We start from the raw sequence: 20,113 nt of genomic DNA on the forward strand, positions 1-20,113 counted from the left end.
TTTGCTAGATGGGTTTGAAGTTTAGAATTTTTCGCGTTTTCGTTGATGTAGGTGTAAACATAAACAACTGTCAGAAAACATTTGAAATATAAAGTCGAGTCATAGCTTCCGCCCAGGTTCATGGTAGTTATTGTTATTGGTACGTTACGTTATCGTTACGCCTGATTTTCTTCTGTTTACTTTAACGATGGGAAACCGAAAAATGCACTTAAGCCATGTGCTGCTCTGGGAATTTGAACATGGTAATAGTGCTGTGGCTACGGCCCAAGAAATATGCAGTGTGTATGGAGAAGGAGTGATAACCGATCGGACGGTTAGAAATTGGTTTGCCAAATTCCGTTTAGGAGATGTTACTCTGAAGGACGAACCAAAAGAGAAGCGGGTGGGGAGATTCTCAGCTACGATCCACGTCGAAAAACGAGATAGTTAGCAGAGAAGCTGAGAAGTCACTATCAACTTCTTATTTTTTGTGTTTTTTTAAATAAACTCTTGAAAAACAAAGGGGAAGTTGTTTATTACTCAAACAGATTCAAGATGGGTATTATAGAATCCAGCCCCGAAAAGGTTTCCAGGGTCTCTCTTAAAGGTAATTAATGGTAAATTGTATTAGGTACTGGGAGGCACGATTAGTCGTGAAACGACTAAGAGTTATATGAAAGAAAGAGAGAATGATGTGCAAATGCACTGGAAATTAGGAAATTCAATTATCAATTGGCTGCGAGAGCTTTGTCGTGGTCCTCCCTTATGAGGGATAGTTAGTCAAGAAAAAAGGACAGCCACAGCTAACACAAGTGAATCTGAAGAGGACAAAATGGAGATTTGGTAAAAGTTAAAGCACCCTACTCTTTAACAGCCAGATTATTTCGGTTCTGCATCGCTTGGTTTTGCATCAAAACTGTGGGATGACAGACAATCGCAACTCGCGTGCAGCAAGGCCACAAGTCGCGCCGTTGTTCACCTGGGAATTTGCCCATTCGGAAAATGGCAAGGGTGCTGCTCAAAAAACACATGTTCTATTATTTGGAGAGTTCTAGGGGAAATCCAGTGCACTGTCAGTCTAACTCTTGAACAGGATTTCTCGCTAGACGGGAGGGGTAGAGAGGTTTTCACCCACTCTAATACCAGAATAATATTTGTTCGTTTCTGAGCCCAATTACCAATCTTACTCTACGTTTCTTCAAAAACCACATCACTTAACGTGAACTTCAGCCGACCCGAACTACTCTGTCCTTCTCTTGTTTGAGCAATTACTAATCCTAAACTGGATTAGCGCACCGAATATAAGCGACCAGCTTTCAATGGCGGTTTTTCACATATGTCTAGGCTGCTGAGACGATTTACACAGTATTAGATGTTTTCGTATGGGAGTTAGTAGCGGGAAACCTTTCAGCCACTGCTAATAAGCTGATTGCCGTAAACAGGCGGATAATCGTTACTCCTGAAAACATCCTGGGATCCTGTGAGCAGTAACTGCATGGTAGGGAAAAATCCGCAAGATTACAAGAAATTCGAGACAAGTATTATGTGGGAGTTGTGTTCTACAGCAAATCTTTATAGTATAGGGAACAAAAGATAAGGAAGATCTTTGCGAAAAAAAAAGATAGTCGGTAAGCCACTTTCGCCACTTCAAGAAAAATAATAACTTATTAAGAAAAATGTAACATGAATTTGTCATATTGGCGGATATAGAACTCAGATTAACAGACGTGGGCGTGGCTTAGCGACTGCTCTGATCGGATACTTGATAGCAGAGTTCAGCACCGTCTGAACTCATATCAGTCACAGTTACAAGCGCCGCAGCTTGCTTTGGCCTGATCAAAGCTGCTGAGACGATTTACACAGTATTAGCCAATTTCAGCTCAAAGGCAGCGTGTCACGATTTTGACGTGGTGCGGAAGCCACAACGAAAGTTGAGAGTTCCCGATGTAGATTACGGAAACCAGCCTGATTTCGTTCATCTTTCCCTAAGCGTCGTAAAGAACGGTGCAAGGGCGGTTTTGCAGAATTACGCGACCAAAGATTCTGAAAGTTGATGATATTAGTAGGGATCCAGTGACTTGGTCAATGGATTACGGAAACGTGCCATTGCACAGAGTGAAGTGCGATTAGCATTCATAACGAGAACGATTTCTCGTCTATTGACATTATGTAAATAGTTTCCTATCTTATTCCTTTACGCTCATCATTGAATATCCCAGGTAGTCGGACAAGGAAACAAAGCGAACGAGATGAACAAGGTTAGCTGCGGGTTCGCGCGGTCACACTTAAGAAAGTAGCGGGAATGCCTGGGGTTTTTGTTCTTGCAAGATCCATGAAGGTAGTGGATGTGGGTGAGACTCACACTGAACATGTTCATTGAAATTTTCCTCAGTGATCCTAGAGAATCCAGCAGCCTTGAATTCTAATTAGTTCAAGCTCCCTTTCCACTGCACAACTTCGTACTCGAGCTAACCGGTCCGGATTCTCACAACTTCACTTCGTATTGGTGAGAAAAAAATTCACACCGTCAAGAAAATATAACTATGTCCAACTTTATGACCAAAACGGTCATAATATCTAAAAAAGAAGAGTCGTTAGAACACAAAACGTTAAATCTTACGTCATCGCAAGTCGTTCGATTCTACGTCGCATAAGTTTTATGATGGTCAACACCTCTTAACATGAACATTAAGAAAAAGCCCAGATCTTGTGACATCCAAAGCGATTTCGGTGCAAGATAAGTGGGAAGGAAATGCTGCGTATTTGAATTACCGGCTCGCAGCAACTTTCTAGCACGCAGTAAGGATAAGGATAAAGTTTCTGGCGTTAATCAATCCGCCTGGGATGCGCCCCCACGTTCACTTCAACTCAAAATCGTTTGAGTTTCACGAACGTGTAGCTGGCCTATACAATGACTTGCGGTGGCTAGCCGATGTGTCAAGTCAGTGCTTTAATCCTCCCAGACAAGTCTAGTAGCAATTTACAGGAAAGATGAAAGGCTTGGTGAGCACTAGGGCGGATTCGAATCTCCGGTCGATCGTGCAGGGAGCGGGATCTCTAACCGCCACACCACACCCGCCCACGCAGTATTGTATGGAATCGGAAATAGTGAATAAAGAAGATCCTATCTCTGTTCCCTTTCGATTACGCTTTGAAATGTTTTTTGGATGACTGCACATCGATTCAGTGCACCTTTAAGTTAAATATTCTTTGCTGATCCTTTATTGGAAATGTCCCGCCAAACTACCTGTGGCTTCTCTAAGCAAAAGAACATTGTTAGGGCTCTTATAGTATGCAATTTCGAGAAACCCAATCAAGGAGACGAAAATGTGTTCGGAAATCTAGATTTAGGCCTCAGAATAACATCTATAAAACAGTCGACGATGCAATGAATGAAAAAAGAAACAAATAAACCACATAGACCTCACAAATGTCAGTGAGATTTGAGGGTGAGGGAATCACTTGATTAGGATTTTGCTAAAAAGACCAAAGGAAGTAGTCACAAGAGCCGGAAATGATGGGATCGTAACAGTCAGAGTTTCGTCTGAAAAAAAGACTTCTAGCACTACTTTCGCCCCTGCTCTCATCGCCAGGCCTATTGTCTCAGAAAACTATGTCCTCGACCGCTGAAAAATGTGACATTAAAAGTGCAAATGTCACTGTGTTGATTTTAAACATTGTAGATAACGGCTAAAACGTTTCGAAGTCACGTTCACACGAAGCTACACGATGACACAATTCTTCGTGGAGCTGCATTGAGGCAATTATAAAAAGTTCGGTTCTCTGCAATTTATATGGCAGAAATAATTATTACACGGGTTCGTCAATCTATATCGGTTGTCATGCTCATTATACGGTGTTATTAGTTGGAACTAAGTGGGCATTCCATAGTTTCGAAGAGATGAACAGCACCAGTCAATATTCGTCGCCGAAAGAATGTCGTCGTGCATTTGTCAATTTAGGTTGGCATGCTCTTTTCACTACTGAACTTTTAATCGGCTGCATTCTTCGTGTTTAGAATGTCGCAGGAAACTTACAGGGAACTGATACTCTTCCAACTTTTTTTTGAAAGAAGAAAAGAATGGGTTTGCCAGTAATAAGTGGGACGCTGCAAACCTTGTATTTCTCATAATCCTAGGAAGAACATTCAAAATTAATGTGTGCATGGGAATGTATACGAAAGCATGGTAATTATTCCACTTCATTCCGTGTATTTGAAGAATGTTTGGATTAGGCGAGCGTTATGCAACAATTCAATGCTCCGGAAATTCCTGACTAAGGTGAACGGCAGGAAGAACGTCGGTTCCAATAAAGAAGAAAGTCTCCCCTTTGATACAGCACTACGGCACTTCACTGAATTCATTTTTACCCCCTTTCTTCTTTTTATTAGAACAAAATTGACGGAATATTAAAACCAGCCACTACTTTACTCAATCCTCTACGCACCTGCAACACCATCAATAACATCAATTAAGACAATTATTTTGTCTTTGTGCAGGGAATAGGTGATCTCTCAAAAACCATACTATGCATTAGCCGCGATGTAAATAATGTAACCGAGTGTTCGAACAATCAACAGTAGCCCCGGACGATTGAGTTGCTATCAGTGTGGATTATGTCGACAAAGATCACTGATTCACTAAGTATTCACTCGTGCACAGTTACTACAGTCAGCTACAACCCCTTACGTGCTGAATCAGATCCTGTACACTTTAACATGAGGCAGATAGGTATTAAAAAACAATGTTAAAAATACCACACAGAAATGGACACAATAACTTCGCAACAGTAACCGTATCCCTTATTCGTCCCACTTCTGCTCCAATCCCAACTTTTCTGGTGAAATGAGCAGAAAATTAAGGGGGCACAGAAGTGGAAACAACTGACAGAAATCAACCCATAATAAGGAGCTAGCAATAGATTTGCAAAAAAATAGAAATAGCTGATACCAACAAAAACATAAAACTCACCCATCACAGCTAGAAGGCGAAAAGAATTTTTGTTCATCTTGACGTTTAAGCATTGTCTTCGAGAATAGGGGAATGTTGGTAGGACGATGTTGCTGTGCGCGGTCCTAGAAAAAGAGTTTTCTAAGAATTCATAAATTCGCTGCGTAATGAATGTAAGGTGAAGTTGCTCAGAAAATAAACAATACATTATTACTTACAAATACAATAGAACAATAAATATAACGATAAATAAAATAAAAACAAACTATACATCTGGCTAAAGCTGGATTTTCAGACTATTTATTGTAGTGTTCGCATCGTGCGCCCTCAAAGACAAATAAGAAATAATATTAGTGGCATTTTCTGTAAAATAAGAATTAAGTTTTTCTTTTCCTAACAAAGCTAATTTCCTTTTTTTTCAAATTAAGCATACGCGAAAGACTTCATAGTTTCCTCTCTAAAGACGTCAGTTCTGTATTTGCAGAGCATTCAAACTTGATTTTTCACCTGTACTCCTTCTGTACCAATATAATACAAACACGGTCTGCAAGTACTCGAAATATGGGTTTTCTTCCTATTTCCCCCAACAGTTATCACAGAATGATGTTTTAGCATAAAATGATGTGAAAGACATCTTCCTACTGATAAAGATAACGTTCCACGTCAGATCATATAAATTGTTCGCTACTTTCTAAACAGCGGATTTTATTCGTGTTTCCACTTTCTGAGGAAGGCATGTTACCAACCTGAGGCAAACGTTCAAGGAGATAGACAGGTGAAAAGCAACGCGCGCAGTGACCGCGGATATGAAGCGGCTGCAAGTTCTCATTTACTCTTTGCGACATGTACATACACGAGTTATTCCGCGATACTACCGCATCACGACACACCAATTCCATCCCGTTGGACCACATTTTACCGCTTTGCGACGTCGGCGCACCAATCCCAGGTCATGAGACTCATTCAACACCATTTTATAGATTTCTGGTGCCGAAGCAATCCGACGCCACGCGATCCGTCTCGCTCCTCTCGATACCCTTCTAGGGCTGATGCACTCTGATGCAATTTTATGCCATAGGATCCACCGCATCCCATTTCGTTTCTCTGTGCTTAAAGGCAGCATACCACGAATCTGAGGTTGTGCAGATTTCAGGTGGAGTATTCGTATACGGGATGGGAGACTACGGTGAAGGAGGCTAATCCGTCCATTTCCTTCTAATTGCTGTAACAAAACCGCCCAGAAGATGCGGCGCCGCATCTTCTGGGCGGTTTTGTTACACTGGCGCGAAGACTGGCGCGCTCCAATCGAACCTCTTGTACAAAAGGGTGCGCCAAAACGAATGAAGCCGTATCTTCCGGGCCGTTTTTTACGGCAATTAGGAAGAAATGGACGGAATCACCCCCCTCTCCGTAGTCTCCCATCCCGTATACGAATACTCCACGTGAAATCCGTACCACCTCAGATTCGTGAGGTGATGCCTTTGATGGATTTGACTACCCTCAACGTACTTGCTGGATCCTTTCTTTAAAGACTGAACACATGTGTGCAGACGGCTACTTAAATAGTAGTAAGCAGTTTACGTGATCCTCGTATCACCGTTATCTTTATCTGAATAGTGTTCACGTCAGTTCTCGTTTACTCGTGCGTTAACTGCTGAGTAGAACGAGGAAAAGTTTGTCTTCGAAATATGTAATAATACTACTAATTAATACTTCGAAATATGTTTTCAGATTGCTCAAAAAATCGAAAGGTTATAGACATGAAATCAAGCTTGACCATTCTCTAAATGAAGATTATTTAGACATTTATAGCAAAACGATTAAACGGAAGCCATCCATCAATGCATATGTTTCTTTAAAAAAGATCAAAATAAGCTTCGTTCGAAAAGAAAGCACTTTTAATTCTCTGGCAGAAATTTACGGGAAGTGCTGCTGTTTTTAATTCGTATTCATAATTAAAGAGGAGCATCAGAAAAGTCTGTGTCCGGCTTTAGCCGGATGTTGGAAGATGGGATCACATTAGCCTGTTTCACACGCTCTTTTCGAGATTATTAGGGATACCTGAGACAAACTATTGAACAAACACGACGATAATTTGGACATCGACAATTTGATAGTTATGTGCTGTATTCAAGTGGTACTTCTGCACTCACGTTCCTTTAGTCCCGCGCTACACATTAGACGAGTACAAACCTCAACTTCATTAACATTAAAAGTCCTGCACAATCATGATCATGATATATAATAACGGGCTTATTCCGTCACGTGTGTGTGTGTATGTGCATGTGTGTATGTGTATGTGTGTGTATGTGTATGTGTGTATGTGTATGTGTGTATGTGTGTATGTGTGTGTGTATGTGTGTATGTGTATGTGTGTATGTGTATGTGCGTATGTGTATGTGTATGTGCATGTGTGTGTGTATGTGTATGTGTGTATGTGTGTATGTCTGTATATGTATGTGTGTATGTGTGTATGTGTGCATGTGTGCATTTGTATGTGTGTATATGTATGTGTGTATGTGTGTATGTGTGCATGTGTGCATTTGTATGTGTGTGTATGTGTGTATGTGCGTTGCAACCACTTCACATCCATGGTCGCTGCAGGTGTTGCATTACACCTCTTGCCTCAACTTGGTGCCATGCCTTCTTCAGAAAGTGGAAGTACCGACACAGATGGCTGCTTAAGTAGTACCCAACAGTTTACATGATCTGATGTGGAACTCATCCTTATCAGTATGATGATGTTGTTTACGTCATTTTATGAAACATCATTCTGTGAAAACTATTCGTGGAAATCTGGAGGAATATCCATTCTTCGAGTAATGCTTTCAAATAGTATCTACATTATTCTGACATCGAAGGAGTGTTTGTAGCTGACGGTCGAATATTCTCCAAATGCAGAATTGACGCGTTTAGAAGGAAAACTCCGTAACCTTCTGCCTTAATTCATAATAAAAAAAGAGAAGGAAAGCGTTGTTAAAAAAACACAAATCTAATTTTACAGAAAACGCCACTACTATTAACTTTCATTGGTCAGTGAAAGGAAGCGAAGCTAAGACCACAGAAATTCCGAAGTCCGGCTTTAGCTGGACATTGAGACTGGTATCGATATAAGCTGCATACAATCGATCAATAGGGATAACGCCTTGGAACCACACATTTCACAATAATAATTGTCCAGTAGAAGAGCATCGAACAAACGTTTCACCCAACACACACAATCTGAGTGACTACTGCTTATCTAGAGGCTCTTGAAGGGGAGATCATTTCCAACATCACTAAAGCATCACTAGGTAGTAAATGTCACTTTTAAATCCTCCAAATTTAAATCCACTCAGATATCACAACTTAGCTACCATCTGCTGAACCCAGGTACATAAATAGCCCACTTCCGCTCGCTCATATTTATGCGCTCCTAAAGCTCACTGAAACATGAACACCGCAGATGACCTCAGCGGGGTGGTCCTGATTGGACGTGGTTTAGTGGCACACCTAGTCTGAGGTACACCTGCCTTGGTCTATCGACGGTCTCTTCAGGAGGCACTGATTCGGCTGTGGTTCCCCAACGATCGCCCCCATACATTCAAAGTATTCTGAGTTGCGCGCATAAACACGCAAGATCATATCGATTGACGCTTATTCGTAGTCAGCTGGCGCCACTACAGTGTTTTGCGTCATTTTTCCCATGTGCAGACATTTTTTTCTGCTTCGACCTTCGTTGTCCTTCCTGTTGTCTTTACATCCGCAAAGGTTCCTCATCACATAAGGACTGTTGGTCCTTATTGTCATTTCTTATGGTGTTTCCATCCAGAGAATCAGTGCCAGTTTCGTTTTTATTTTCCCATCACGTCTCTTACACTTCATATTCGTTAGCCTCTGTACGTTTCTTTTATTTTCTCGAAAATAGCGTTGAAGCGATCGGAGAAGCTTCTCGTAACTCTCCTTTTCCCTCTATAATTGATTCTAACCGGGCTTGGTGTGCCATCGATTTAACGTAGAAGCTATATATCTCTTATAGCCATGAATATAGGATCCAATGCCTATTTTCTGGTCCTACAAACTTTCTGCACAATGAATAGTGGGTGTTATGTTTGTATTGACTTGTACTGTTACTGTTAGTGGGATAAAATGTAGTTGGGGTGGGGCACTCAGTCACGCTCTTATTTATAGAAGTAAATAATTAAGTCAGTCGGGACCCTAAGACCTAAGCATTAGTCATAGATGATCTATGACATGTAAGCTAAAGTTACTAAGAGAAAGAAGTAAGGTAGAGCGTACAGAAATAGGAGCGCGGTTGAGTACACCAGGTGCATTTTTCCCCTCTTAGCGCACTCACGTATAAAAATGTTTCTTCCACTTATAATTTTAATCGCTTATAATGCTTTTATCTATATTACGTTTAAAAAATTAAGGGTACATATCAAGAACACCTGAGATGGAGGAGTACACACGTGAGCCTTGGTGGGCCAATTTAAATGTTTATTTTCTTTGCACTCTACTTAAAATCTCCTTTTCAGTCCCTACCGAATTGGTGATGACTTGGGATCTGCCTTTGCAATGGGGCTGGTTGGTGGTTCGATTTTCCAGGCATTCTCGGGATATAAACATGCTGCTAGGGGTCAGAAAATGGTGGGTTCTACTACCCGTGTGTTCTGATAATCGACTTTTCATTCTAGAAACTTGTGATGTTCCCGATAATTGTTTTTCTCAAGTTGGTGTTTTACAGCTCGGTATGTTGCGAGAAGTAAGAATGCGCAGCACAATCACAGGAGTTCAATTCGCTGCCTGGGGAGGAATGTTTAGTACCATTGATTGCTGTCTTGTTGCAATCCGCAAGAAGGTAGTTGCTATTCCAGACATGACCGCCCCTTTTCAGTTCTCACTTATTTTATCTGCAGTTTTTAAAAGTGTTCTTTATTGCTCCTATTCAGGAAGATCCGTTTAACTCAATCGCTTCCGGAGGACTGACGGGTGCATTGCTTGCTATCCGCAGCGGTCCGAAAGTGATGGCTGGATCAGCCATACTTGGATCAGTGATATTGGCAATGATTGAGGGTGTGGGATTGATTACCACTCGATGGATGGGCTCCATGGTTGATCCTACCGCACCACCTGTAAGTTATGCGGCCTGCTTTTTGTTCTTAATTTGGCTGGACATACTTTTATGAATATTTTGTTGATATCATGTAAGTGCTTCCGTTGTTGACTACTTTAAATTTTCGTTTTCACGTTGAAGTTTGTCTGGTATTGTTTCTAAAGTGAGGATATGAAAATTCTGGTGAAAATGTAGTTGGGGACCCTCAGTGGCGCCTTTATTTCTCGACGCTCTAACTTACTTTTTTGAGCTTAGTAACTTTGATTTACGTGTCATAGATCCCTTTATACTAATGCTTAGACGTTAGGGCGCAGATTGATTTAATTATTTACTTTGAAAAATAAGGGCGCCACTTAGTGCTCCCACTCCTCGCAACTGCATTTTACCCGAAAATTATTTTCGGATTTTCCTTCATTTTTCTTCAACTTTTTTTCCACAGCGCTTCTCAGAGTTTCTCGGATTAGACATAGGACAACGCTCTTTTGCCCAAAAGAGAGAAGAAGAACTCTAACTATTCACTTGTATTGCAGCCTGAAGCTCTGGATGATCCCAGAAATCTACCTCCGTCGAAGAGTCATGCAGAACCTGGTCTGCAGGATACTCACACAACTATGCCATTTGGACTCCCTTCAGCGCTACCAAATCTGTCCTAAATAAGGAATGACTGCTTTTAAAACTTTTAAACCAACCAATTCTGCTTTGTTCACAACGGGAACTTATTGTTTTTCGGTGTGACTTTTGTTACTGACATGATGCTCCCACTTTCTATGTCCGAGTTCATCTTGAATTTTTGTCTACGTCATATTCCTCACCGATCTAGCTACGGAAAGCCGTACCCTCCACACGAAATATACTTGTTTTTTTTTTTCTTTCCTAGATAGTTGTTGTTCTGAACTACTTGTCTGTCGTTGTCGAGCTTTCGAGCCGCTTCCTTTGTTTGCTGTTATTTTTGCAGAAGATGTTTGAGAAAGTTTAGTTGATTGTTATACAAATGCTTATGCAGAGTTAGTTTTGACTAGGTCGATCTTTTCCTTCGTTTTGTTCGCGTATAGTTGACAATGTTTGTTTTCAATCATACAGAACTTTAGGCGGCAGAAATAAAACTTACTAAAACCTTTTGAATCTTGTCAACAACCCGGTCGAATCAACTCGATGCCATGTTAATATCGTGTTTTAAGGGTAGTACATGACTTTCCCGCACGAGAGTTATGAAAAAGTAAGTTTGCTACCTCTTCATCGTTTCAGTGATGTATCGATGAACACCAAACTGCGGATAAATTCGCTCATAGTATTTAGCAGACAGCAGTGAGTGAATTTTTCTTTTCATAATAAAGTTATGATTGGAGAAGGTGTAGGATCTTTTCCAGTTTGATTATATAGTAGTAAAGGTAGTAGTCACTCATAATTAGTACTATTTTTATGAAACTATTAGAGCTGCTAAGTTGTGCTGTGGACGGTGCTTTTGCATAGAAAATGACGTTGCAAAAAAGTTAGCAGTATTGGCACCAGTGTTGGGAATCTGTTCAATGTAATAGATTCTATAGACAAGGTTCAAAACAAGATACTTGATGATACCGTACTAGCTTGACACGAAGAGATCACTTTCCTGGGTGATCTCTTCGTTTCAAGCTAGTACGGTATCAGTATGCTCCTTTTTTAACACTTTAGTTACCGAGGAATTTTCCTACCTTCCACAATTTCTTAGGTCACAGTAAACTTTATCTTATTTTTATTCTTTATTTTTATTCTTTTCTTTTTTTTTATTCTCTTCTTTTATTCTTTTCTGTGTTCGATTTCACTCAAGGTCTTTTCAACAGTATTAAAAAAACTCATTCAGTACGTGGATGAACCCGTAGCACCTGAGGATAATCAGGACCAGATGAAGTGTAATACTATTTAGTCAGCCATTCTGTCCCATAGGAAAGCACTTTTCTAGATTGAAATTTTGACCTCTCGCCTTTTTAAGTAAGCGGTTGTTGATAGTTTGTCCAGTAGGGTTGGTCACAATTTATGTAACTAGATAAGAGTTACGTAAGAAGAAACCACTGATCTTTGTGTGTCAAGAAGAATTTTTTGTCGTTGAAACTTTTACCTGCAGTGCACCATTAAAATATTTCTTATTATGTATCGCATGAAATATAATTGATACTCCATTTTTTATTTATTTGGTTTCAACTTTTCTAATAATAACGTCCTACCAAAAATTGCTATCATCGAACACTTTTGTAGTCACTTTCCCTTTTTGTCAGCTTGCTAACCAAAACATTATAAAATCCAGGATTAGGTAGTTCCAAGAAAAATATTCTCCCGTTCTTTCCCCCTTTAACCCTTAATCCTTTTCTCGCACATTACCACCATGACAAGTTTCAGTTTAGTATCAACTAATGTTTGAAACCTAAAACGGGAAAGGAAACGTTTCTAGTGTTTCGGCCTGTATCTGCCACTATTTCCAGCAGTGCCATCATGATCAAGATGATAATCTGACTTTATGTAATGAAAATCTTTGATTTTAGAATTCGGACACTTTTCTCATCGAGTCTATTGCAAAATAACAAAAAGCCCAACATAAATACTGTGGACCAGGATTTTCTAGCAGAAATCGAACGGAAGATCGCAAGGAATAGGCAAATCCTCCGTAAACACTCGCTGTCACATTTTAAGTCAGCTTTTAAAGAGGATTTATGCAGTTTTGTGTATTCATTGTCATTCACTGAGTAATAATCGTCCCTTGCTATGTGTTCTTTTTCAGAGCGCGCGAGTTAAGTTCCTCTATCGATAATCTCCGTATCTCTATGAACAGCGCGCAGCAAAAACATCGCGAAGCCTTTGACGCGCAAGCAAATTCAGTTGCCAATATCCCAGCTCATGTATCAATCGAGGTAGATTACTTGTTTACTTTATTCCTATTATTTTCTTCTTTTATTTCCTGCTCTTCTTACATTGAGTTGTCTAAATTGCTTTCTCAGATACTATTTCATTTTGCTTCGTTGATATCTTTTTTGGCTACTGTATTTTCATCTCTGAAGTTCTTCATGTTTATCGTCTATTTTTGGTGCTCAGACGTATGCTTTTTTAGGTTTTGAGTAATGGCACATGTCATATGCGGCCGTGTGTTGCATTGCGAACACCATTGAAGACCTATATGTTCAACTGTCCGGAAGGAGCATCACGATTTCTACCGCAGTTGCGCATGAAGGCATTAAACGTGAACGATATCTTTATTACACGGTGTGAGTTATTTTTTTTCTTTTGGCTTGTTACACGGTGTGAGTTATTTTTTTCTTTTGGCTTGTACTCTTTCTAAGAAGCGCAGTCGGCAAGAGGTCACTTGTGTAGGTTAGTTACACGTTCGTAAACCTCAAGCAATCTTGAATTGAAGTGAACGTGGCGCATCCCAAGCGGGCAGGCACTTTATCTTTCATCCTTTCTCCTTTACCCTTTCTAAGATCTCTCGTGCCAGAAATGGTCTTTTTTCATCTCGCGGAGGAAACTTTCCTGCATTGACACTATTTTTTTCCATGTACGACTTTCGATAAACCTTGACATGTTGATGTTTCAATGATTGATTTCTTTAATAGAGCCGGACACGAGGTTGTTACTATCCTTCATTCGTACCTAACGTTTCAGCAATATCGCCCTCTTCAGAGTCTGAAAGGGTGATTAATCCGACCAAACCCCTTATCCGCCCAACAAAGAAAGCCCTACGTTTACTGTTGGACCTTATAGCTACTAGTAGAAGAGGACATCGTACCTCACGATCAGATGACTATCCTGCCACTGCTAGATACCTGTTGTGAGGTGACTAGCGCAAACAAATATCAGCCTTAAATAGAGCGCGAGTTACTGCGTATTGCAGAGGCATTCCTCATTGCGATTCACCCTTGGGCTCCTAGAGTGGATCCAAAAAGCCTCTGGAGCCTTGTGCGCCGCAATACTAGGTTCGCGCCAAAATCGTGATCTTAACTCCAAAATCTTCTCCATTATGGCGCCGCATCCTATGACTACTTAATGCAGTGGATTCACATGATTTCCTTTTGCCATCCAGGTGATTTTTGATTCGAATACATGGTAGTCTAGTTGTTTCTCCTATGCATTCATCACCACACTGCACACACGAATTCACATAAACAACACATGAACTCATGGAATCACCCTCGTTATTATCCGGACATATTTTGCACTCCGGTGTAGTGCAAACACGAACATATAGGCGGTTGCGAATGAGCCTTTGTCTAAGGTTACTAGGAGCTCCACGATGGCAGCAGATTCTTCAAGATTAGCTTTCCTCAGGCACCGATAGATTCTCGTCTTCCCTTTCTTCCAGTAAAACGGAGGTGGACGTGCGAAACATATTTCGTACTACCGACTTTTAGCATGTGTGGGATGAGCAGAAAGAAAGTGAACTAGGATATTCTTATTTCTCGGTACCACTTTGTCCTATGCGTTCTGTTTGAAATATGTACTTAGACGCTGAGGAAGGGTAACCATCCTCCTTTTGGCTTATCCCGAGTGAACTTTATATACTCCGACTGCTCATTTAGTACCTTGAAACAATTGTCTACCTCTGCTTGAGACGAACAAAAAAGAGAACAGCAGTCGACATATCAGCAATAAAGCAAAGGTCGTGTTTCCCAAATCGGTGCCTCAGTTTTAGTCATGAAAGCAATGGCGAGTGTTGGCGCCAATCGTTGTCCCACAAGACCCCTGATTTGCGCAAAATAGTTCCCCGACCATCCAAAGACACTGCATTTGAGACATTCCCAGAGAACAACCATCAACTGAAACGGAAAAGGAAAAGCCATACGGGTTGATTGAGCTCTGGTGTTCAGTTAAAAGCTCAAAAACTGCCTACATAGCCCAGTCGTTGGAGACGTTCGTGCACAAAACAGTAACATCGAAAGACTCCATTACACATGAGTTATCAAAATGCGTGTTCTTTAGGTGGTCCAAAAGTATATGGGTGTTCATAAAGTGGGTTGATACGAATTTTAGCTGCTGCACCAACATTATGTTTAAGAACCAAGCTATCCTGTGTGTGCTAGTATTATTGCGTGTATTCGTACGCAGCTAATGATAGGTCTTACCTTGAACGTTGAAGGATCTTCAGAGGCAAGCTCACTGTCAGAGTACAGCTTATGAGCTTTTATTAGAGGGTACAAGACAGGACACACAGGTAACTCTGTTTTAGGCCGGGTTGCAGTCAAGGGTGATAAATGCGTTGAGTTACTGGTACTCATCCACACCCTATTGAGTCTACGGAGTTGCGCTAGAAATTCTTCGACAGTTGAAGAGCGATAGAGTTAGGTGTCTTGGAGGTGACATAACGAGAGGGCTTCGTCTAGATGACTAGGAATGATTACAAATTTCTCACCCTTGCCACTAGATAATCTGATGGTTTTAGACTTAACAAGAAATTAACAAGAGACGAACTTCCCTAATGCCTAAGCGCGGTTCCGGAGTGATGTATGAGTGACACTTTCTCCATCTGTAGCGATCTAGAACGTTGAATAGTTCATCTGCAAAAAGACGGGAACTAATATCAACCACGGCGTTAGGTTCTTGTTGTCTAAAGAAAGTACATGGGAAGGGTAGAGGAGGAAGCCCCTTAAACTGGTGCTGGGCAGTCTCAGTGGTATTCGATTTTGCCTTTTGACGGAAACGATTATGAAATTCTTGTAAATTGCATGGAATTTTGCACAGAACCGCGGCAGAAATAGGTTAAGATGGTGAGAAACTTTTTTTTTTGCTTTTTGAATACCTCAATAATGTTTCCAGCAGTCATTACTAGTTTTGACGGAGTAAGCTTAGGAATTTATAAATTAATTTTGTAAATAAGTCGAAGTCCTAATTTCCGTTCTCAGTGATAAAATTTGCCCTTGCATTGCATTGCAATTGTTTAGTTCTTGCCATCTTTTACAGTGATCTTTTACTTCAATTTCGAGGCGTTCTTTTTTTGCTTTACTCTCTACTAAGTTGTTTTGTAGTTTCCTGAGCATTTATACGGGATTTCTCTTCATCACGACTGAAAACAAACTATCTAGACCACTTCTTTCTCATTAGTTTGAGTGGGCTGTCCTCTTTATTATTATTTTGCTGATTTTTTTTTCCATTCCATTTAACAAAACTGTTTAGCAATATGGGATAACATTGGTGGTATATCGTCGATTTTGCTGTCAAAAGAGTCCAACTGCCTCTCCACGCGGTTACATGGTGCCATGAATATAAAACATTTCCTGGAATGTATTCGACCCTTCCAAGACTCGGACTATGGATCGGCCAAGTATCCATCCCAGGTACATCTGGTTATCTTGTGTTAGAGTTGAAAAGACCTTTTTCTTGGCCTTGATCCTGAAGAGTAATTCTAATCTCATACATCTTGTTTTCAGGTTGAGGAAAGGCCCTATTCTTTGGAGAGCTATGAAGATGCAGCTCTGCGCGTAACATATCTGCCAATTAGCGCTCCGCTTCATGATTCTGAAGGATTGGTGAGACCCACCTTATAGGCGTTTACTTATCCTACATATTTGAATTAGGTGCTAAAGTGATTGTCATTAGGCAGAGTTCTTAAATGTAGCTTATCTGATCGAGTTGAAAGCTCCACCAAGAAGGATTGATCCGTTCAAGTTGATTGCACACAAGGTAGCTTTTTTTTAGATTCCTAGTTTGTTGACTTGATACAACTGTATTTTGTTCATTTGTGTGCTACTGGATATTAGTGACAACCTGCCACACAGTTGAAGTGTTTTATAAAGGTGCCCAAAGGACCTCTCATCGGAAAACTAAAAAGTGGCGAAAGCGTTGAATTGCCTGATGGCCGCAGAATTCTTCCAGAGGATGTGTTTTCTGATGAGAGCCCAAAAGTAAGTATGTTTGGTTCACGAATCTGTAGTCGGGTTTTATATTCTATTTACACATAGTACTTTTCATTTTATCTTAGGAAGAGTATCCACGTGCTCTAGTGTTTGAGTGTTCTGGAGAAGCTCATATTAAAGCCATTAGCGAAAACTCCGTTATTCAGGTGATTTTCATTTTTATATCTCTGTCTCTGACCCTGCCTCTGTCTATCCATTTGCAAGCTTTTCTATCATTTTTTTTTCATTGTTACACTTTGCAGCAATTCATCAATGGAACAAAAGTCATCGATCACGTTATTCACTTAAGTGAACAAAATGTTATACAACTCCCCTTGTACTCAAAGTTCGTTTCTTCCTTCGGAGAAAAAAGCCGCCACATTGTTTTAAACGGGTCCTGCCCTGCTATTCCTGGAGTTGAGAGCATTTACAGGTCATCACTCTCCTCCTTTGACTTTTTTGTTCATGTTTTTTTTATGTCTCCCTTTTGTGTGCTCAAGGTTTGCTCAGTTTTAGAAATCACCGGTTGCTGAATCAAATTAGCCCGGACCTGTTCCCGCAGTTACATCCATTAGAGTGGACTGGGCTGGTCACTCAAGGAAGTGAACTGGCTGTTTTTGACGGAATATACATGAAAGCAGCTCCATTGCAGCGGTTTTGGATGAGAAAGGGAGGTGAGGTATTTCATTTCTCACTTTCTCAAGTTACTATCTTTCTGTGTGACATGTTCAGGGGTTGGAGAAGAACCTATCATAGCTGATTTACGTGAAACAACTGTACCTTTCACGGATAAAGCGATACAATTGATTGGGGATCTTCGTAGAGGCATGTCTTATAGAATGTTTTCTAGTTCAATTTATTTCTTTCTGGACTGATCTTTCTTGTTTTCTTTAAGAGATGTTTGTTTTTGGATGTTGTTCATGTTTCTGCCTTCTCACCTAGTCTATAACGATTGTTCTAATTCAATTTTTGAGCCCACGAATCTGAGGTGGTGCTTTCAGCTGGGTTATGCCTCTGCAGGGTCGCAGATTGTGGGGAAGAGGATCATTCCGTTCATTTCTTCCTAATCGCCGTAAAAAAACGGTCCGGAAGATGCGGCGCGTGCCCAAGGCTGGCGCGCTCCAATTCAAATTTTCGTAGACAGCAGCGCCCCAGAACGCTCGAACCTTCATCTTCCGGGCCGTTTTTTTTACGGCGATTATGAAGAGATGAACGGAACCACCCTCTTCTCCACAATATACCACCCCGTATAGGTATAACCCACCTGAAGCCCGTACCACACCAGATTCGTGGGGTGATGCCTTTGAAAAATCGGTCACAATGTCAGTTTCAAGATACGGAAGAACTTCAAACATTCACATCGGAGGCCTGCGAATATCCAAAAGTATCCTTTCTTGGAACATCTTCGGCTGTTCCATCTAAGTATCGCAATGTCAGCTCTTACTTGCTGGAGACAAGCCCTACTTCGGCTGTACTTATCGACGTTGGAGAAGGAACTTATGGACAACTACGAGTTTTGCTTGGAGAGGAAAAGTGCACCAAGGTTAGCACTTTTGGTTTTTGAGAATTACTGTCAATTCTTTCTTTTGTTTTTAAAATATTTCTTATCCACTTTCCACGAACTTAAAAATTTAGCTACTTCGTAATCTACATGCAATTTTCGTGACTCATGCACATCAGGATCATATGAACGGCCTCTACACCATAATTGAGCGACGAAAGGAAGCTATGGATTTCTCCAGTTAGTTACCACAGGCGAGTTCATGAACAGTTCCTCTGTACCTCTCTAGTTTTTGTTTCAGAAAAACCTTACGTGCCTCTAGTTCTGGTCTCTAATCGAAATGTGCTAAAACCTTTCAAAACATATTCACTGTGTTTCTGCGATCTCGAATCATTGGTAGAAATAGTGGACATTTCAAGACATCCTTTAACTCCTCCGATTAGGTTAGTTTCTTCACCTTTCTAAACTTTCTCGTTTCTTCCCCTATTCTTTTTTTTTGTGATCTGTGGCAACGTTCCTTCACATACACTTAATTGACAGCTTTGAGGAGCATAGAAAGTTTTCGGCCATTAGTTATTTCCATATAGGTGTAGAATAATCTTTATGTTTCGGTTAAGCCCGGGACCTCCAGAGAAACGACGACGCTTGCCATCCCCTGTGCTGTCCGCATGCCAAAATGTTATCGAACAAATGCCGCGTCCACTTTTTTCGGAGGAGTCGTGGAATATTCAGGAGATAAAGGCTGTGCAGGTACTGCTGCGAATCTTCTTTTTCTTCAAAAGGAAGTCAAAATTGGGCATTTTGTTGTTGTTTAGGTTCATCACACAAGAATGGCTAACGGTTTCATATTTGGAGTTGGAGGAAAGCGCGTGGTGTTTTCTGGAGACACTAAGCCTTGTGATTTGCTCGTGGAGGAGGGACAAGGTGCTGATCTTCTTATTCACGAAGCAACCTTTGAGGATGGACATGAGGTTGGCGGATAGAGACACACATTATTTATGAAGGGTGTCAGCCATAGGATATAGTAATCCGTTAAATTGCACGCAATTTTTATTTCTAGCTTCTTAGTTCTCAGTTTTGTTTTAGGCTGATGCTCTCAAGAAGAAACACTCTACGATGGGTCAAGCAGTAGAGATAGGCCGAAAAATGAAGGCACATCATGTAATTTTGACCCATTTCAGTGCGAGATATCCAAAAGTGAGAATATCTTACTTTTAGATTCTCATTAAATATTTTAAATATGGCGTGAGCACTTCAGTAATGTCACAGTATACAACCGTTTTTAAAGTACTGTAAGCGTTTTCAGTTAATTATTTTCCTTCTAGGTCCCGGAACTGCCAAATTATCTTGAAAATAGTGGAAATGTTGGAGTTGCCATGGATAACCTTAGTGTTCGCTTCGATCATCTCCCACTTGTCCCCAAATTGATCCCGATATTCAGGTTCCTGTCTAGGACATATTCGTTATCGTGGAGTGGATAATGCCATTTTTTGTGAGTCGTTGCGAAAAACCTTGATTTCAGGGAAGTTTATCAGGAAGAGTTGTTTGAAATTGAACTGCGGAAAGAATCGCGAAATTTGAAGCAGAAAGAGGAGCGAGAAAACTTGCTGAAGGCTGGAATAAGATCTACGGAAAATACCCGTTCAAACTAGCACTGAGCCAAGACCGAGATTGCAATTTTTCCTTTTTTTTTGTGCAGTATTGTTCAAGATGTAAATCGTCTTATTGTTACTTACCT

The 20,113-nt window shown here is 40.6% G+C and overlaps 2 protein-coding genes across 6 annotated transcripts; both read left to right on the forward strand.

Moving 5' to 3' along the window:
• Nucleotides 1–3,880: 3,880 nt before the first annotated feature.
• On the forward strand, nucleotides 3,881–10,676 carry RB195_001873 (uncharacterized protein; the record flags this gene model as incomplete). Of its 3 annotated transcripts, XM_064198850.1 has the most annotated exons (7): nucleotides 3,881–3,941; nucleotides 8,174–8,221; nucleotides 9,341–9,389; nucleotides 9,446–9,557; nucleotides 9,655–9,768; nucleotides 9,860–10,042; nucleotides 10,554–10,676. In XM_064198850.1, 7 exons carry the CDS (start codon nucleotides 3,881–3,883, stop codon nucleotides 10,674–10,676), a joined length of 690 nt encoding a protein of 229 aa, XP_064054730.1. The 3 variants fall into 3 exon arrangements, with proteins under 3 accessions (XP_064054730.1, XP_064054731.1, XP_064054732.1); XM_064198851.1 differs by lacking the exons at nucleotides 3,881–3,941; nucleotides 8,174–8,221 and adding an exon at nucleotides 8,949–9,006; XM_064198849.1 differs by lacking the exons at nucleotides 3,881–3,941; nucleotides 8,174–8,221 and having other exon boundaries at nucleotides 9,364–9,389.
• Nucleotides 10,677–11,209: 533 nt separating this feature from the next.
• On the forward strand, nucleotides 11,210–20,027 carry RB195_001874 (uncharacterized protein; the record flags this gene model as incomplete). Of its 3 annotated transcripts, none has more annotated exons than XM_064198854.1 (20): nucleotides 11,210–11,328; nucleotides 12,537–12,683; nucleotides 12,773–12,902; nucleotides 13,100–13,253; nucleotides 16,156–16,316; nucleotides 16,410–16,508; nucleotides 16,579–16,662; nucleotides 16,776–16,883; nucleotides 16,961–17,041; nucleotides 17,138–17,307; nucleotides 17,391–17,548; nucleotides 17,607–17,699; nucleotides 18,209–18,417; nucleotides 18,510–18,615; nucleotides 18,677–18,818; nucleotides 18,993–19,125; nucleotides 19,191–19,346; nucleotides 19,462–19,572; nucleotides 19,701–19,816; nucleotides 19,898–20,027. In XM_064198854.1, the coding sequence occupies 20 exons, from the start codon at nucleotides 11,210–11,212 to the stop codon at nucleotides 20,025–20,027; spliced, it is 2,607 nt and encodes an 868-aa protein (XP_064054733.1). The 3 variants fall into 3 exon arrangements, with proteins under 3 accessions (XP_064054733.1, XP_064054734.1, XP_064054735.1); XM_064198853.1 differs by having other exon boundaries at nucleotides 19,462–19,536; XM_064198852.1 differs by having other exon boundaries at nucleotides 11,279–11,328.
• Between the last annotated feature and the right edge of the window lie 86 nt (nucleotides 20,028–20,113).

This window comes from Necator americanus, chromosome IV (assembly GCF_031761385.1).
Source record: "Necator americanus strain Aroian chromosome IV, whole genome shotgun sequence".
Taxonomy (NCBI): Eukaryota; Metazoa; Nematoda; class Chromadorea; order Rhabditida; family Ancylostomatidae; genus Necator; species Necator americanus.